Source organism: Thamnophis sirtalis, unplaced genomic scaffold (genome assembly GCF_051295495.1).
Source record: "Thamnophis sirtalis isolate CommonGarterSnake01/CBP01778 unplaced genomic scaffold, rThaSir2_p1.2 scaffold_5, whole genome shotgun sequence".
NCBI lineage: Eukaryota > Metazoa > Chordata > Lepidosauria > Squamata > Natricidae > Thamnophis > Thamnophis sirtalis.
Genome location: NW_028261385.1, coordinates 24,290,382 through 24,308,432, shown reverse-complemented (window position 1 = coordinate 24,308,432; position 18,051 = coordinate 24,290,382). Strand labels below are relative to the sequence as shown.

The following is an 18,051-nucleotide window of genomic DNA, read 5'->3' as shown; positions in this document are numbered from 1 at the left end:
TCAGTAAGCTTTCGGGAGGTGTACACGCAAGGCTGCAGGTTACCGTGGTCATTGGCTTGCAGCAGAATGGCCCCTACGGCGACATCGCTGGCATCAGCCTGGACGACGAAAGGCCGGTCTAGGTCAGGATGCTTAAATACTGGCTCAGCGGCAAAGAGGCGTTTAAGTTTCTCGAATGCCGCCTGGCATTCCATGTTCCAGTCCAAAGGCTTATTAGGTTTAGGTTTCGAGTCTCCCTTCGTCTTGAGCAAATCAGTAATAGGAAGAGCAATCTTAGCAAAAGAGGGAATGAACTGACGGTAGAAATTAGCGAAACCCAAAAATTTTTGCAATTGTTTACGGGTTTTGGGCGCGTCCCATTCAGTGACCGCTCTCACCTTCTCAGGGTCCATTTCAATGCCATCTGGTGAGATGCGATAGCCAAGATAGTCAATTTTAGTTTGGTGAAACTCACACTTAGACAATTTGGCATAGAGGTCAGCGGCACGGAGTTTTTTCAAAACAGTGCGCACCAGAGCGACGTGGTGGTCATAGGTGCGAGTATAGATAAGGATATCGTCCAAATATACGATAACTCATTTGTACAGATGATCGTGCAAGATTTCATTAATAAGTTGCATGAAAACAGCAGGAGCCCCCTGTAGGCCAAAAGGCATGACCCGGAACTGGAAGCAACCAAGAGGGCAGTTGAAAGCAGTCTTCCATTCGTCTCCTTCCTTTATGCGGACTCTATAGTAAGCTTCCCGGAGGTCCAATTTAGTAAAGATGCGGCCCTTCCCTAGCTGTGCCAACAAGTCTTTCATCAACGGGAGTGGGTAGAGATTCTGAGTTGATACAGCATTAAGATTTTTAAAATTACAGCATAAACGAAGAGAACCATCTTTCTTTTCACGAAAAAGTACAGGGGCAGCCACTTTGGGTCGAGCCGGTTCAATGAAACCACATTGCAAATTTTTGTCAATGAAAGAACGCATTTCCTCCATTTCCCTGGGTGACATGGAGTAAATCTGGGGTTTAGGGAGCTTAACCCCGGGTAAAATGTCTATGGAGCAATCAGTAGGCCTGTGGGGGGGGCAGATTGTCTGAAGATTTTTTGCTGAAGACCTCCTTAAGATCCCAATACTCTTTCGGAATTTTCTCCTCTCCTGCAATCCTCTCCTGCCCTCTAGCGGCCACCTCAGGAATGTCAGTTATAGGTTGGTCCGGAGAGCCCTCCCCCACTGGAGGCACCTTTGAGTGAACGCGTAAGCGGCCTGTCCGCCAATTTATGTGAGGGTTCCACTTCCGGAGCCACGGGATGCCCAAAATGAGTGGCCTGTCCATGCCAGGTGCGACCACAAAGGAAATTAGTTCAGTATGGGTACCCATCTTCATTTCCAAAGGCTCCGTAAAAAAATGCCCCCCCCCCCTGCAATAGATCCATCTATTTGGCAAAACACAATTGGGGTTTTCAAAGTGCGCAATTTGAGGCCCAATTTTTCCACCATGGCTGGATTGATCATGGATCGGGAACAGCCTGAATCGAGCAAGGCCTGAAGGGTGGCAGGTTGCCCCTCAGGGGGTACTTTTAACTCTATGGGGATTAGCAGGGGCCCTTTGTTTGAACTCAACCAGTGAGACGATGTGTCGTCATCGGAGTCCTCGGAAGAAGAGGAGTTGGCGTTCGCGTCTCCCTCTAATGGCTGGGCGAAACGAGGGGGGTTGGAGTCCACAGCGAAAGCAGTTTCCTTTTTCTTCTTCTCGGAGACTCTGCCAGACTTTTCCTCACGTTTGGGAGGGAGTTGAGCAGAGATGGGCAATTTAGCACGACATTCGGGGGCAGTGTGCCCCAATTTCCCACAACGGAAGCATGTTAAAGGTCTGGAGAGGCCTGAAGGGGGCCCCCTCCCTTCACCTCGTCGTTTGAAGAGTGATTGAGTGGCTTGAGGGGGGACGGACTTAGCAGCCCTCTCTTTCCGCTTCCTCCTTTCCTCTTTAGCATAATGGAGCCTGGTTAAGTCTAGTTCAGCATCCGCTGCGTGCTCAAACCACGTGATCAAACGTCTGGGCAGGTTACGATTGACACATTGCTGATAAATGTCTTCATCTAACCCCGAAGCAAATTTGTCCAGCAGGGCGTCCTCCCCCCAGCCTCTCATGTATTGTGAAAGACACTGAAATTCCTGGATGTATTGGGCGACAGGTCTATCGTCCTGTTCGAAGGTTATAAATTTCAATTTGCTCCGCTTCTCCGTTAAAGGGTCATCAAAACGTTGGCGGAAAGCCTCCATAAAGAGGTTGAAATTCCCCAAGAGGGGAGAGCCAGACATATGTAAAGCCGTTGACCATTTAGCAGCTTCACCATCCAAAGATAAAAGAACCATTCTGACCCTCATGACATCAGTTTCAAAATCACGGCCATAAATTTCCATGTAATTAAAAACCTGCATAAGAAAAGAGGCTAGGCCAGCAGAATCACCATTGTAACGCACAGGCAAGGGAGGGATTTTAGCCATCCGATGTCTTCGGGGAGGTGGGGCTCCTGGGCCAGCAAAATCTCTAGCCGCAGGGGGTGAAGCAGGCCGAGGGGGAGGGGGAGACGGCGCGCGTGGGTAATGTTGCTGCCAACTTCTCCAGTCTCTTTCATCGTCCCCCCTTCTTTCCCCAAAGTACCTTTGACCCCAATAATCGGGTAATTCACTCCTCTGGGGTTTTCTCATGGGCCCCTGTTGCTGCCAGCTTCTCCAGTCTCTTTCATCGTCCCCCCTTCTTTCCCCAAAGTACCTTTGACTCCAATAATCAGGGAATTCACTCGTCTGGGGTTTTCTCACGGCTCCCGTCTCCAGCGTTGGTTGTCGGGGTTGCCTTTGGGTGATTCCAGCATTCCAGCTAGTCTCTGCCTCTCTTTGTCCCACCGAAGTCGACCATCGGGGGGGGGGGGGGAGGGTCAGGCTGGCTGGAAATTTGCAGTTGAAATAAATCTTCGTGCAGGGAGAGGTCGGGCGGGCTGGGCTCGTGAAGCGAAAGGTCGGGAGGTCCTACTCCGCTGGAATCCGCACCTCCAACGGCCCCCTCCTCCTCCCTGATCGGAGAAGACATTTCCTCCCTTCACGGTAGACGTAAATCTCCTGGAAAGGGTTTTTGTAGACTTTGCTTCTTGTCAGCATCACTCCATTACATAATTAGGAAAGAAAGACTAAGAGACTCCATGGAAAAGGAAATCCAAAGTACTTTTACTAATTATAAATGGTAAGCAAGCAGTTGCGAAGCAAAGTCTACTTAATTAGGCGCAAAAGCGATTGATATATAGAATAGCCCATTCCCCACCCCTTAGGATCATAGCTCCAGGCCAATCATAAGTCCTTCAAGTGTCAGGTGTGAGATAACTTCAAACAGGCATCACGAAGATGGAATGTCGAGGCCGTTAATCTACGCGGGAAGCTCTCACGCATGCGCCATCCGAGCATCTCGAACATCCTAGAAGACTCCTCCAGCACATCAATTAACCCCCCCAAATACCAGCCCTCCCTCCCCGTTTCATGGCAGCTGAAGCAACAGCAAGGCAGAAGCTGACAGGAAGAAAGCAGAAGTTTTACTGAGATGTCCAAGAATATTAGCTTTGCTGGAGAGACTCATGAAAAGGAGATTTGGGAATCAGCATAAATATTATTTGTTCCTGCCTTCTGTTTTATTCTCTTTTGAGTCTTTTGCTATTACTAGCCAAAGACAAAACAAAACAAAACTCTGGCTTGGGATTATTAAAGTTGGTTGTAGGGTGCTGGTAGCTAATACTAGGTCCATAATAAAATCTGCATGAATATAGTAGTAATGAAAAAAAAAAACAAAATATTCCTTTTGGGAGTCATTTTAGTTCCAGTACATGCAATGTTTATTTCTGGAGAAGTCTATCATATTGGGGAAGGTGGAAGGAAAGAGAAGATGAGGACAAGATACAATTACAGAGGTGATGCATGCTTGGAAGTCCTGAAGAATCAGTTTGGAGACAGACTGTCCTATACATTTATTTATATTTATATTTATATAGTCACCAATGTTGACACCAATTTGATGGCACATAATAAATAAATAATCTCAATACCTAACTAGAAATAATGTTTTGAATAAAGGTGTAAAAATTTATTCCACAAACTTGTGCAACAATTGGGAAAAACCTTTCTTTAGAGAGTAGGCCATTTTAGACTATTTAATCCATCCCTGCTATGCTGGCAAACCTTCAGGTATACTGATTTCGTACAACAGCAATCAATTTCTCATTACCTTTAATAGGTCTGGATCAATTCCTTTAATTTTGGGCACTGGAACAGGAGGAAATATTAGTATTTTCAACCTGAAAAAATAAGATTAACATTTAGGTTCTAGGACTTCTAAACTGCATCAAGAAAAATACAATACAATTCCTTATTTTAGGAGGATGGCTATATCTTGGCAAATCCCAAACTATGGTGGAATATTTTTACTTTTTGGAACATCAGATATGTACCATTGTGCCATTTCAGATTGTCAGCAAGACATCCCATTCAACCTCATTAAAAAGTGTTTGGTTTATGGAAAATGAAATAGTCTGAAAAATATTTAGTTTAGATCTGTTGCTAATACGTTGCACTCAAAACCCAGAATAAGCCTATTCTCACTGCCCTCTGGAAAAGCCCTTTGATACTACCTTCCACATTTTCCACACAAGCTATGCAAGTGACACTACCTGCATCCTGAGAGTCTTGCTGGATTGGTTTGGTTCAGTTAAGGAGAATATATTAACATCTTCAAAGCAAAGATTCTTAAAAGCAAAGGGAAGGAATATAGGGTTGGTTTATTTGCTCAAAGTTAAAATACATATGTTGTTTTTGGTAAGTGGATTGTTGTTCACAAGGATCAAATGACAAGGCATTAAGGATTTGCTTACAGATCCAAAATAGAGGAAGAAGAAATCTTTTATTACATTTTCATTATATTATATTTCCATATACATTAACAAAAAATTAAAGTGTCTGGAAGCTTTAATTGGTTCAAAATATGGCTGCTTACATGGTTTTATGCAGGCCTAGATGTGTATTTATGTCATCTCCTGTAGCAGCTGCATTGGCTGCTGATTTGCTTCTGGGTCAAATTCAAGATGATGGTTTTAACTGTCAAAGCCCTCTATGAGGCAGGAAATGCTATGGTTTCCCTCTCCTAAAGAGGTCCATCTAGCGAGACCAAAGAGAAGGGTTTTATTCATGGTGGCTCTCTCCCTGTGGAACATCATCCCGACTGAGATAAGATTGGCTTCACTTTGGCATTCTTTTGCAAGGCCCTGAAGACCTAGTTTTGCCAATGGACCTTGGGGACTCTAGTGGGATGGAGCCCATCAAACGGCTCATTTTTTTTTTGTTGCTAGAGGGTGGGTGGGATGGTATGGCTTTTATTGTTTTTATATTGGGTTTTTAACCTTTGTAAGCCACTTGGAGTGAGTTGGGTGGCCATATAAACATTCATTCATTCATTTGTAATAAATAATCTAAACCATGCCAAATCATTGTTATCTGAAAGTCCTTTTCACGGTTGCTTATCTGTTGGTGAACTGCATCTTTTAATAGCTCCTTTATCACATACTAGTTTATGAATACTAAATTCTGTTTTAATGGGTTTTCAATCTAAGCTTGGCGTTCCAGATTTTCTTGGAGAGATTCATCCAGTCATGTTCTTTTTCCCGCGATTTAGAATTTCAGTTCTGAGTAATAGAGTAGTGTTTGTTTTTCATGTGGGGTTGCTCAGCAGTATTAATTTTGTCAATTTGTTCAGCAATTTTAGCTAATTGGTCTTCTGCAACTCTGCACTTGTCCTTTGACTCCTAAGCGCGGTTTCTGAGAAAAGTGAAGGAATTTTAACCTTTCATTTTGGCTTCTTTACAAAGCAGCATTCTCCAAGCAATTAAAGAGCAATATGCTAGCTTGTGGCAATTTTTAAATCCCTTTTCTTTCTCCCTCCACAGGAATGAATCCAGCGCAATAAAAAAGTTACTTCCTATTCCCCTTCAATGGGAGGGAATCCTGCCTATAAGCATGATCTAATTCACAATCATTTCCCACATTGCTGCCTGTAGCTGCCTGGTTACCCTAACTGCTGTACTTGGGGGTGAAAATTTTAGTAAGGGCATCTCTGGCCGGTTGGTGGGTGGGCCTGGGTGTGGTGGGTGTGATCTATTCAGCCTCCTGCACCATTACGGGGTGGGGGTGTTTTTGCCTTCCCCATGCTCTGGAGGCTGGAAATGGGCCCGTTTCTGGCCTTCCTGAACTTCCAGTAAGCCCATTTTTCACACTCCCCAAGCCTCCGTGTGCGCCCTGCCCTTACCTGCATCCAAAATGGGCCGCGTGGGGACTCCTGGGAGGAGTGGGGTAGGCGGGGTCATCCAAGAGTGGGATTTGGGGGTTCTCTGAACTGCCCAGAATCTTAGCTAGAGGTTCTCCCAAACCCCTGCAAACCCCCAGCGGCCCACCCCTGGCTGTACTCAGTATGCAAATCAATCAATCCAGCAAATACCGTCTACAAGGGAAGCTCAAGCAAGCACCTTGGCAACCCTTCGGAGATCCACCATGCAACAATCACAGCTGTCTTGTTGAATTTGTTCACTCCCAAGATACACTGCACAATGCCCAATAACCCTGGATGTATTCTGCAAACTCAAGAGTCTGAGGCTTAATGCCAGGGTTATCGAGGGATTAAAACAGAAGTGTAGTATAGACCTCTCCATAGCACTGAAAACTCTGGATCATTTAGCTCCATGAGACTTGCCTTCTCTCATATTATCCAATGCTTTTCAGACTCAAAAGTTGCCTCCCAACAGGATAGGAGTATCATCACATTTGCCAGAAAACCATTTGCTAATATAGTAAAACAAGGACGGGCAAGCTGAGAATATTCCAATGTATCTCTTGGGTTCTTTTAAAGCAAAGTTTGCAAACAAGACTCAATAATCAAACCAGCCTGAAAACTGAACATGTTATTTATTATAAGATTGGTTCAACCTAATCTAAACAAGGGAAATTAAAGGTGCAGGAAGACGCTAAGGAGAAATTCATCCACTTCTTCTGATGTTTCAATTGCATCAATACAATTGATTTCTCACTGATATTGATACCTTCTCAGAGCTGTCAATGTTTTCGTCATTTTAGGGCATCCAAGAGTAGGAACAAAATGTATGTGCTATGTGGAAGCTTCAGGGACTGACGATTTTCTGCAGGAGGCATGTCTACCATTTTGTCTCCTTTTCCTCCTCCTCTTCCCCTTCATTCTCCTCCTTCTCTTTCTCTGGGGTTTTGACTTATGGGTTTTTAATATTAATCCCTTCCTTGAATTCAACCCTCTGAAATAGAATCCAGCTCTGTGGCTTCTATCTTCATTTTGGTTGGAGATCCTCCTAGTCTTTATGCCTTCCCATAAATATAAGTAGCCTTCATTACTGAAGTCTCATTGGCAGCTTTCGTCTCTATTGCCACATGGTTGTTGCTTTTCCCTTATCTGCTTCATCTTTTGGACTTACAAAGATGAAGCAGTTGGCATAGCTGTTATCGTGATATCTTCTTAACCTTTTGAACCTACAGCTCAACAAGCATGACCAACACTAGAATACATAATACGTTGAACTTTGATTTGCAAAAGCAACTGGATGTTGCCCTCAAGGCTACTCTAGCTGTCAACATGTAAATTGAGATGGAGAGATTTTAAGGGGAAGGAATGTATAAAGGAGAGGTATCTTTATCCCTAATGCAATATCCTCACACAGTGCGGGACGCATCCGGCCAGCAGTCTTGGAGTTTGACAGCCCTGATCTAGAGTGACGGAACCTAGTCTTTATGACCTCAGCCATACTGCAAACTAGCTAATGGGCTGTTACAGATTAAATCAGTTCCTCATCATCAAAGGAATGAGACTAGAAACAATTTCCTCATCATCTAATTTCCTTTTCATTTCTGCCATTCTCTGTGAGGAAAATTATGTTTTTTATCAGCTTCTCCCAAACCAAGTAGAAATGTATGTGCCATAATACAAGTATATAAGTAAATTTCAAATATGTGTAAGGGTGATACGTTGAAATGCTTACAGATTTGTTAGTAAAAGTCCAAAAAATAGGAAGTATGCCATATACACACTTCAAGGTGTATTTTTCAGTCATTTTTGACTGCTAGAAACTATCCTTGCAGGTTTCAATAGTTTCCCATTCCAATATCTCCAGTAAAGATTATTTTGCTCCCCACATGACCACAATCTACCATCAGTCGTAAAACTAATTGTCTGGAAAGAGTTTCTGAACATCCTTTTGTCCTGATGAAAGAACAAATGTACCTGGGAGAGGCAAAATAAAATGACCCTGTCAAAAAGTTCTTAGAGAAAAGCCACAGAAAATGGATGAGTTAGATTAGAGGCAAAAATCTACCAAAAACTTACTTTTGTTGTTTAGAATAGAAGATTGAAGACAGTATCACAATTAGGCCAAGTGTTCCAAAGGCTATCGCCAAAGGCCAAGCAATTTGGATTTCTGGAACAAAAAAACAATTAAAAATGTGACATTTCTATCACTTTCCAGTTTTGTTTGCATTTCTTTGATCAACATGTTGCTGTTTCATGATTGTTTAGAAAATATCTGCATGTGATGTATAGATTTCCCACACATGGCATCTCCCTAGTAAGTCAACCAGGTCAGTCTTATTTAGTTCTCTGAACTTGGTCCAGATAAATTGGATTTCAATGCCTACAATTTTCCAATGGCTATGCTATCTGGGTATTGAAGTCTAACACCACTGGAACTCAAGCATGCTGTAAGCCATGGGTATCAAACTTGCCACGTCACGTTGCTGTCATTTGACATTCTGCATCATTTCCCCCATTTGCGGAGCTGGGGTGGGCGTGTCTTGTGTGTGAAGCATCCGGCCCATGGGCCATATGTTTAACACCCCTGCTATAAGCAATTTCCCTTTTGTACATGTACATGATGACATGATGCACAACAAAAGGGGTGGTATTTGTAGCACAATCATCTGCCTCTCTTTTCTCCTCCCTGTGGACACTTTTGACCCGAAAATAACCAGATTGGGAAAAGATGATCCAGTTGAATGCCACTAATAAACCAAGACATTTCGTCCCTACTGTAAGAAATAATACTATTTGCTGACTCATAGTCACCGAGGCTTTTCATTTTTTTTGTTTACAGAATTTGCTCAGAATTCAAATATTTTTAATTGCTATTTCTAGCTTTTCACATCTTGCAAATCTTGCCTCTGTTTTAAATCTCTTCTCTTTCTGCAAGGCTAGAACTTCAAATATTATCCTTATTTTGCTGGCTCGATCAGCAGTTTGCTTACAGTAAGTAAATTCATTTCACATAACAGCAGTAATACCAACTCACCAAAGCATAGATATCAGATAATGAGATAATACTGGCTATTTAATAAAGGTCCTTAAGCTGTTCGGCTTCTAAAGTTTCAGTTTTCATAGTTTATTTTGTTTTTTCAAGTCAATTTTATGTTGCAGAGTGATACATCCAGGAGTGATTCAACAGGTGTAACTTTCACAATCTCTTCATTAGAAATATTCCTGAAGAATGTATACCTGATAACATCTACAAGTCTTCAGAGATGAAGGTGGTCTGTTTAATTAAACCAGAAGTAGATTCCCACGGGTTTGGACCGGTTCGTCCGAATCAGTAGTAACTTGGCGGCCTGGGTCGCTGGAACTGGCAGCAACCCAGGCCTGCCAGACTTCTAAACTGGTTCTCTCTTGGCCGCTATAGGGGGCGCTATCTTGTTTTTGCCTTCTGTTCATGTGCAGAACAATTTTTGTTGCACTGTGCATGCAACAAAAGTGAACCAGTAGCAGCAGCAGCTGGAACCCACCCCTGAATTATACATGTGCCACCCTATCCTGCAGATGAAAATTGGACATGGATACTGCTAGTCCATCCATTTCCTAAACAGTAATCCAAGTCTCCACTTCACTCTACAATCTCATCAGCCATAGTTCCACTAACAGAATATGGAAAGATGGCAAGGCCTCCTTCTCCGTGGCTTTTCATTCCAGGATTCAGAATGCTTTGTTATGCCAACAAATAATCTTATCTTCATGGAAATTAAGTTCTCTATTTAGAGCTCCCAAAATATATTCTCAGGTGCTCTTGCAAGTTGGAATTTAAAAGTAATCTTGGAAGCACCATTGTGGGGAACAGGGTGGAGTGGCATCATTGTTTTTTGACATGTTTATGTTTTATTTTTATTTATTTTTTGTTATACATCACCCAGAGTCTCTTCTTGTGAGGTGGATAACCATATAAATTTGATAGATTAGACAGGTAGGCAGGCAGGCAGGCAGGCAGATAGATACCACATATCTGCCTGAGTAGAGTCCAATGAAAACCCTCTGCCCATATGTTTACATCAGACATGGGCATTTTGTAGCCTACAGAAACATCTGGCCCTTTATTTTTTGGCAGTAGTAGCTCTATTAGTTTGGCCCTCCACAACAGTTCCAGTTTCCCTTGTGGCCCTTTGCCCACAGTTTACATCAGGGGTGGTTAACCTTTTTATACCTACCGCCCACTTTTGTATCTCTGTTAGTAGTAAAATTTTCTAACCGCCCACTGATTCCACAGTAATGGTGATTTATAAAGTAGGGAAGTAACTTTACTTTATAAAATTTATAAAGCAGAGTTACAGCAAACCCCTACCGCCCACCACGAAAGCTGGAATGCCCACTAGTTGGCGGTAGGGACCAGGTTGACTACTACTGGTTTACACGATAGATTCAGTCAGCCCTCCCAGGTGAATCAGTCAGGAAATATGACCAGATCATCTAAATCTACTTTATCGTATGGTTACATCAAGAGTCTTACCACTCCGAAAGTGCAAATCTCCTGATGTCACTTTTAATAGCATGATGAATTAGGGTAGGTGTTTTTTAAGGTGTGTGTGTGTGTGTGTGTGTGTGTGTTTTGCTCTGGCTGTTAAGGGGCTCCTTCCTCTCTTGACTGATCTTTCCCTAGACCGCATCTCTTCCCCTTGTCCTTTAAGGTCATTCTCACATACCATTACAGTTCATTTTCCCCAGTGCTACCAATTCAGATTCCAGCAAAAAACGGCATAAGAGGAAGCATGGCTTATTTTCTAGGCTAAAGATTCTGTGCATGGGAAAGTTGGGTTCAGAAGAATGTTGCACATGTTCTCAAGCATTCCATGCACAGGGTGAGCCAAATACAGAACAACAGAGTTGGAAGGGACCTTGGAGGTCTTCAAGTCCAACCCATTGCTTAGGCAAGAACCCCCATACTAGTGATGGTGGATGCGTGTCCGTTTCACACATGTGTGCTCGTCTGGCCCACAACCCAAAAGAGGAGCTGCCCAGGAGGCATGCGTGTCCCGGAAAATGAATTTCTGGTTTCTGGCATGCACACGTGCGCTGGTCAGCTAGTCTTCCAGTTACTGGCTCGCATGCGTGTGCGACAATCAGCTGGCCAGCGCGCATGCTCTCATTGGAAAATGGAAGACCAGTTCTTCCAGTTTCCAGCACTGCTGCACACACAAAGGCCAGTTGATTGTCGTGGGTGCAAGTGCGCCGGAAACCTGGAAGAGGAATGGGCAACGCTGCACATACCACGCGACATGGCTCCGCGTGCCATTTTGAGCACACGTGTCATAGGTTCACCATCATGGCCTTATGCCATTTCAGACAACTGGTTGTCCAATCTCTTCTCAAAAACTTCCAGTGTTGGAGCATTCACAATTTATGGAGCCAAGTTGTTCCACTGATTAATTGTTTTAACTGTCAGGAAATTTCCCCTTAGTTCTATGTTGCTTTTCTCCTTCCGTAGTTTTCATCCGTATGGGCATACAATAGTTTGTAGTGAGTTCTGATGCAAGGTGTTAAGAAAATATTTCAAAAGCAACATCATAGAAGAGATTTTTCTCACCTTCTTCACATGGCACCAGTCCTTTTGAATCAAATGATACATACAGGATGTCACTGAATTCGCCATAAATTTCAGGTAATCCTTTTGCTCGAACCCGCATCTCATAATCTCGGCATGTCTTTAAAGAATATACTGGAACTTCTGTGGCATGTTTTGAATCCACCTGTAATAATACATTGAATCTCCTCAACTGATTGTTGCTACTCATAAAGAAAAGTACTCTTTAAATACAAAACTTAAGCAAGGAGGCAGAATTAGGATCTGAATGTTTTGAAATTCTAGAACATTCTTTCCTAAACTTAACCTTCCAGATGTGATAGACTTCAATACACATAATCCTCAACCACCCATAAGAAAAAACAACAACACCTGGGAAATGCTTCTTCTACAACAATATTAAGGTGGATACTACCTTAATATGTAGTCTATTAGAACTTATTTATCAGCAAGTGGTTCTAATATTTTCCAATCTTTTAATCAATGAATTGAATGAGGGTTGAGTGGACACTTAAGAATTTTGCACGTGATACAAAACTGGAAAGTTTGATTGAAAATGATTAATTGAAATGGGAGGGTATTCTATAGGGAGAAAAATAAAATTCTGCACCTATGGGGAAAAATGTAGGGCACATACAGTATACGGGATGGGACAGTCGTGGCTTGTAGAAATAAATGGAAAAGAGTTTTCGGATGCCCTTGTTGACATGAGCCAGAGGTTGAGATGTTAATTGCTAAAAAGGCAAGTGCAATCTTGAGCTGTATTAACAGAAGCATATAAATCATTTCATGGAAAATAATTGTGCCACTTGACTCTACCCTGATCAGACCCCACTTGGAATACTATGTCTGTTTAGGACATTCAAAAAGGGTAGTGACCAATTGGAGTTAGTTTGGAAGAGGGCTACTGAAAATATGAAGGTCATGGAAACAACCCCCTTGAGGAATGGTTAAAGGTTTTGGGAATATCTAGACCACAGAAGAGACTGAGAGGAAATATGATAGCTGTCTTCAAATATTTGATATGTAGAAGAGGAAGTGGACTTATTCTTTGTCACCCTAGAGAGCAAGACACAAACCAGTATATTAAAAGTATAAGGAAACAAATTCAAGTTAAACACCTCCTTTACTCTTCAGAGAAACTTGGGATCAACTGTGAAAAGATGTTCTACTGAATCTTCTGAACAATATTTAGATTAGGTGATCCCTAAGATCCTCCCACCTCTATGGTTCTGTATAAATTGCAGATAATTCTAAAATGTGAGGCCATATATTTTTTTTCTTTTACGGCAGGCTGTGAACTTAACTGTGCAAGTTTATTTTTGGACTACATGTCTACTGTAGTGTACATTGTTGATGTAATACAATGCTTATTTTTAAGTTCAAGCTGTGCTATTGGCCTTATCCATATGCAAGAGGGATGTAGAGAAGCAGAGGGGGAAATGTCAGAGGTCTATTAAATAGTGGGATCTCCATCTACTAAATATTAAATACTGAATACACGAGGCAAGGGAGGAAAACACAGTATGAGAAATAGAAAGAGAGAGCTGGGACTGTGGAATCACTAAAGTGTGTTGCTCTCACTTGCACTATATATTACATAGGAAAACAGAGTATGTTTATAGAGTCTATGAATATATATGGTAACTCATTGATTTGCAAATATGCAGATGTATTGTTTTCAAAGTATTTCCCAAACTGTAAATTACAAGCTTTTAAGCTTTTGCAGGTCCCTGATATTTCTTTCTCATTCCCAATAACTCTGAGGAAGGTATCTAAGTTTTGTTCTTGCAATACATACCTCATGCCATTCTGTTTCATTGACAGATTTATACTGAAGCTGATAGACAGGTATGATCCATCCATTAACAACATCTGCAGAGAGTGGAGGCTTCCATGAAACCTGAACATCAGTAAAGACACGACTTGGGCTGGTGTATAGCACTGTCCAGTTCAGCCCAAATGGAGGATCTGGAACGACTGTGATTTAAACGTATTTTTCCACAGAGTTAATCAAAATGTAATAGAAAAAGTCTATTAACAGTATACCCCTCCCATCAGCACACATCATAAATAGAATACAATACAATACAATACAATAGCAGAGTTGGAAGGGATCTTGGAGGTCTTCTAGTCCAACCCCCTGCCTAGGCCAGAAACCCTGTACTGTTTCAGGCAAATGTCTATCCAACATCTTGTTAAAAACGTCCAGTGTTGGAGCATTCACAACTACTGGAGACAAGCTGTTCCACTGATTAATTGTTCTGTCAGGAAATTTCTCCTTAGTTCTAGGCTGCTTCTCTCCTTGATTAGTTTCCACCCATTGTTTCTTGTTCTGCCTTTAGGCACTCTGGAGAATAGCTTGACTCCCTTTTCTTTGTGGCAGCCCCTGAGATATTGGAGCATTGCTATCATGTCTCCCCTAGTCCTTCTTTTCATTAAACTAGATATACCCAGTTCCTGCAACCGTTCTTCATATGTTTTAGCCTCCATTCCCCTAATCATCTTTGTTGCTCTTCTCTGCACTCTTTCTAGAGTCTCCTCATCTTTTCTACATCGTGGTGACCAAAACTGAATGCAGTATTCCAAGTGTGGCCTTACCAAGGCCTTATAAAGTGGTATTAACACTTCACGTGATCTTGATTCTATCCTTCTGTTTATGCAGCCTAGAACATTATAGAACTGTTTACACAGCCTAGAATAAATAATGCAAACAGTATTATTTTGAAAAGACTGTTGTATATTTTAAAATACTTAATGCACAAATTGAACTGGCATTTTGAAATTGGACTGAGGAAGGGTAGTAAAGTTCCTATGCATAAAAAGCAGTTTGGGATTCTGACCAGCAGTGATTTTCTAGGTCAGGGTGAGGAATAGCATCTTAGGAGTTATTATAGTCCATTAACTTTTTCTTAATGTTCCCCAGGATATGACTGTCACATCTTGGCAGCACAGTTATTGAAAACTGGCACCAATGCATTATTTTCCCATTTAAGAAAGGATACAGACGAACACTATACTATAAGCCCTAAAATAGTTTTCAATAAGGTTCTCCCCTTGTACCTGGGACAGTCACCCTCTTTCTTACTGGTACCTCTACATATATGTGGAGTAATGGCCCCATCTGCTTCAAAGTCTCAAATTTAGCTATTTTAATTCTGAATAGGGTTTTGAATTGAGCCACTGTAATAGCGAGCAGTGATTTTAGATCTTGCTCTCAGCCCAATGTACTCCAAAGCGTTGTTGTTATGGGAAGACCTACCTAGAACTTACTAGAATCAAACTGAACCTGAACTAAACCTGCTAGACAAGAGTAGTAAAGTCATGCTTCTCTAAGTTGTAAAGAGCAAAGATAGGCAGGAACTGGGAAGGATAAATGATATCTTCATCCAGAATCAGGAAGAGATTCAGAATGGGACACAATTTCCATTGCAGGAAGGTTAGAGAAAAGCACAAATTATAATAGGAGCTGATGAATTTATTTTATGAATATCCTTGTGTGTGAAACTTTTACTCTAGTCTAAGAAGCAAAGCAAAGGGGATTCATATCAAGAGTACCTATCTCTTCCACCCGGAAATCTTTTTCATCGTATATCTGATCGGCAATGTAAAGCCGAACAGAGTAAGGGACCCAAATGGAGGTGAAGGATGCATTGAAGTAACAGCTGTTTTCACCAGAAGTTGTATAATCAGGACAGTCTTTCCATTCTTCCTCCTTCTCCTCCTCCTCCTCCTCCTCCACCTCCTCATTTGACCTAGAAATGGTAAACCAAATAATGAAGATCAAATCAAAGGATTGGAAAGAGGCAGGTAGAACCTTTCTGATTACCAAGTTACAAACGTATTGACAGACTACTGGCATGTCATCTGTTGCTCCCATTGCTGATCCCTGGCCAGATCCTACTGCATCTGTACTAGTTCACTGCCAGATGGCATGCTCCTGAATTTGCTTGCATGGGTTGTGATAGACAAAGCGACTGGTTAATCTAACAGCTTTGCTGCCCTCTTCAACACATCATTAGTTAATGACATTTATGGAGTAGGAGCCAACATTGCGACGATACGGACATGCGGTCTCGATGATCCGAGACTGCCGCTGATACTTTTGCCACTGAGTGGTCCAATCGGACCTAAACTATCTCGTAGAGACGATGAACAGGAAGAATACGTCTTGCTGATCTCAGGGACATCACAAAGTCCCTAATCGATCCAAGAGAAGTTCTTCAAGCTGGCAACAAAAAATCCAGCCATTAGGCTGATGAAGTCAGGGCGGCTCCAAAACTGAAGGATACGGAAAGAGAAACCAGCTGGTGAGGAATTTTTACCATTTTAAAAGAGACTGCCATCCAAAAAACATAAAGTTAATTTAAATTTGAGAACAGAAGAAATAAGTGGCGGAATTAAGCTTTGAATTGTTTTGGGCAGTGGGTTATCTTACTTTTTAAATGCTATGTTCATGGATGGAATTTATGCAAGCCTTTTAAAATGAATGGATTAAGTTTTCTTCTATTTTTTTCTTTTATTATTATTCTTTGTAACCTATGGACTAAAATTCTCCTTCTTCATTACTGTGGGTGTTTTTCTCCTTCTCTTCTCTAACTCATAATTTGACTTTTTAAAAAAAGCTTGGAATATAAAAAGATACAAAAGGAAACAAATAAAATTGTAACAACAGAAGGAAAGAAAAACACTGCTATTCGGAGGCTGGAGGTTTGTGTATTGGAAACAAAACACTTTTACTTTCCTCACTGATTATTCTGGCTTGGCACTTCAAGGTCTCACTGTTTGTTTATAGAGAGTGATAAGAAGAAAAGCATACAGATGTTCCTTTGAAGTATATCTTTAACCAGAGAAAAGTGAAAATAAGACCTTATTGTGAATTTATGCTTAATCTTGTAAAAACCTTCCAAGCCAGAGCAGCAGTGTTTGTCAGCTGGAGATAATGGCACAATTTCAACAGCAGAAAGAAACTTTAAGCCTGCATAAGATATTGTTAGAAATTCAGAAATTATCAAACACATTTGAGAGGACAGAGAAGAAGTTAGAAAACCTAGAACATCTAACAGTAAAATATGATGAAGAAGTTGGAGATGTTTATCAAGTGGAAAAAGTGGAGGTTAGAGTCCTAAAAACCGAAGAGGAAAATGACCATAAAGAAATTAAATCCGCTGATATCTATGGTGATTGGTTTGTGTCTGGAAATGGAAAGAGTGGAACACTGAAAGAGGAATTAAATGGAAGGGAACTCTACCCCAGATGGCAAGATACAGAAGACGAAAAAACAAAAGAATTTATGGATTTAAAGAGAGAAATTTTATTAGCAACATCATTGATAACACTACTGACAATTAAAGATAAGCTAATTAAGGAAACAGAAGAAGGTCATTGAAATTACATGAGAGACTTAATAAGCAATGAGTTGCTAAGAGGAGTCCATACAAATTTGATTAAGGAGATGATTAGAGGACTGATATCACAAATGGCAAAAGACTGTTTTCTTTTGCCATTTGTCAAAACAAGAGACTGTTTTGCTGCTGGAAAGATACAGGTTGATAGATGAAAGTGTATAATTTAAAACTAGTTAAACTTAGTGAAATTTAGTGACAATAGATATAGTCAAATAAATAATTGATAATGATAATAATGTATATATATATATATATATGTATATACATTATATATATGTATGTATGTATGTATTGTTATGATAAGTAATAATTGGATATGAATATTGAATGGTACCTATGAAAGGAAGATTAGAAATCTTTTTGGTTATATATAAAGGCTAATAAAAAAGAACTAAGTATTAGGGGGAAAATGTTATAATACAGGATACAGTCAAATAAAGGAGGGATAATGATAACAACGTATATATATATATATATATATATATATATATATATATATATATATATATATATATATATATATATATATATATATATATATATATATAGGTACAACATAAGGAAACTGGATGTAAATTGTAAACAGTGATTTGGAAAGGAGGATTAGAAAATTTTATTATTAAATATTATGGATGTTTAGCTAGAATAGGCCATAAGGATTCAGTGTTATTGGAGGATTTTACAAATAGCAAATGAAATGCCAGTATGTGGTTA

General features: G+C 40.8%; 1 protein-coding gene across 4 annotated transcripts in view; it reads right to left on the bottom strand.

Annotated features, from left to right (window-relative positions):
• Positions 1-18,051, bottom strand: part of GHR (growth hormone receptor) — a 149,280-nt gene that overhangs the window by 3,955 nt on the left and 127,274 nt on the right. For all 4 annotated transcript variants that reach the window (XM_087715461.1, XM_087715464.1, XM_087715462.1 and 1 more), the window contains 5 exons: positions 15,488-15,684; positions 13,731-13,909; positions 11,933-12,095; positions 8,422-8,512; positions 4,258-4,327 (listed from right to left, as the gene is read on the bottom strand). In XM_087715461.1, the coding sequence (XP_087571587.1) occupies positions 4,258-4,327; positions 8,422-8,512; positions 11,933-12,095; positions 13,731-13,909; positions 15,488-15,684 (700 nt within the window). The remainder of the gene's footprint in view (positions 1-4,257; positions 4,328-8,421; positions 8,513-11,932; positions 12,096-13,730; positions 13,910-15,487; positions 15,685-18,051) is intronic.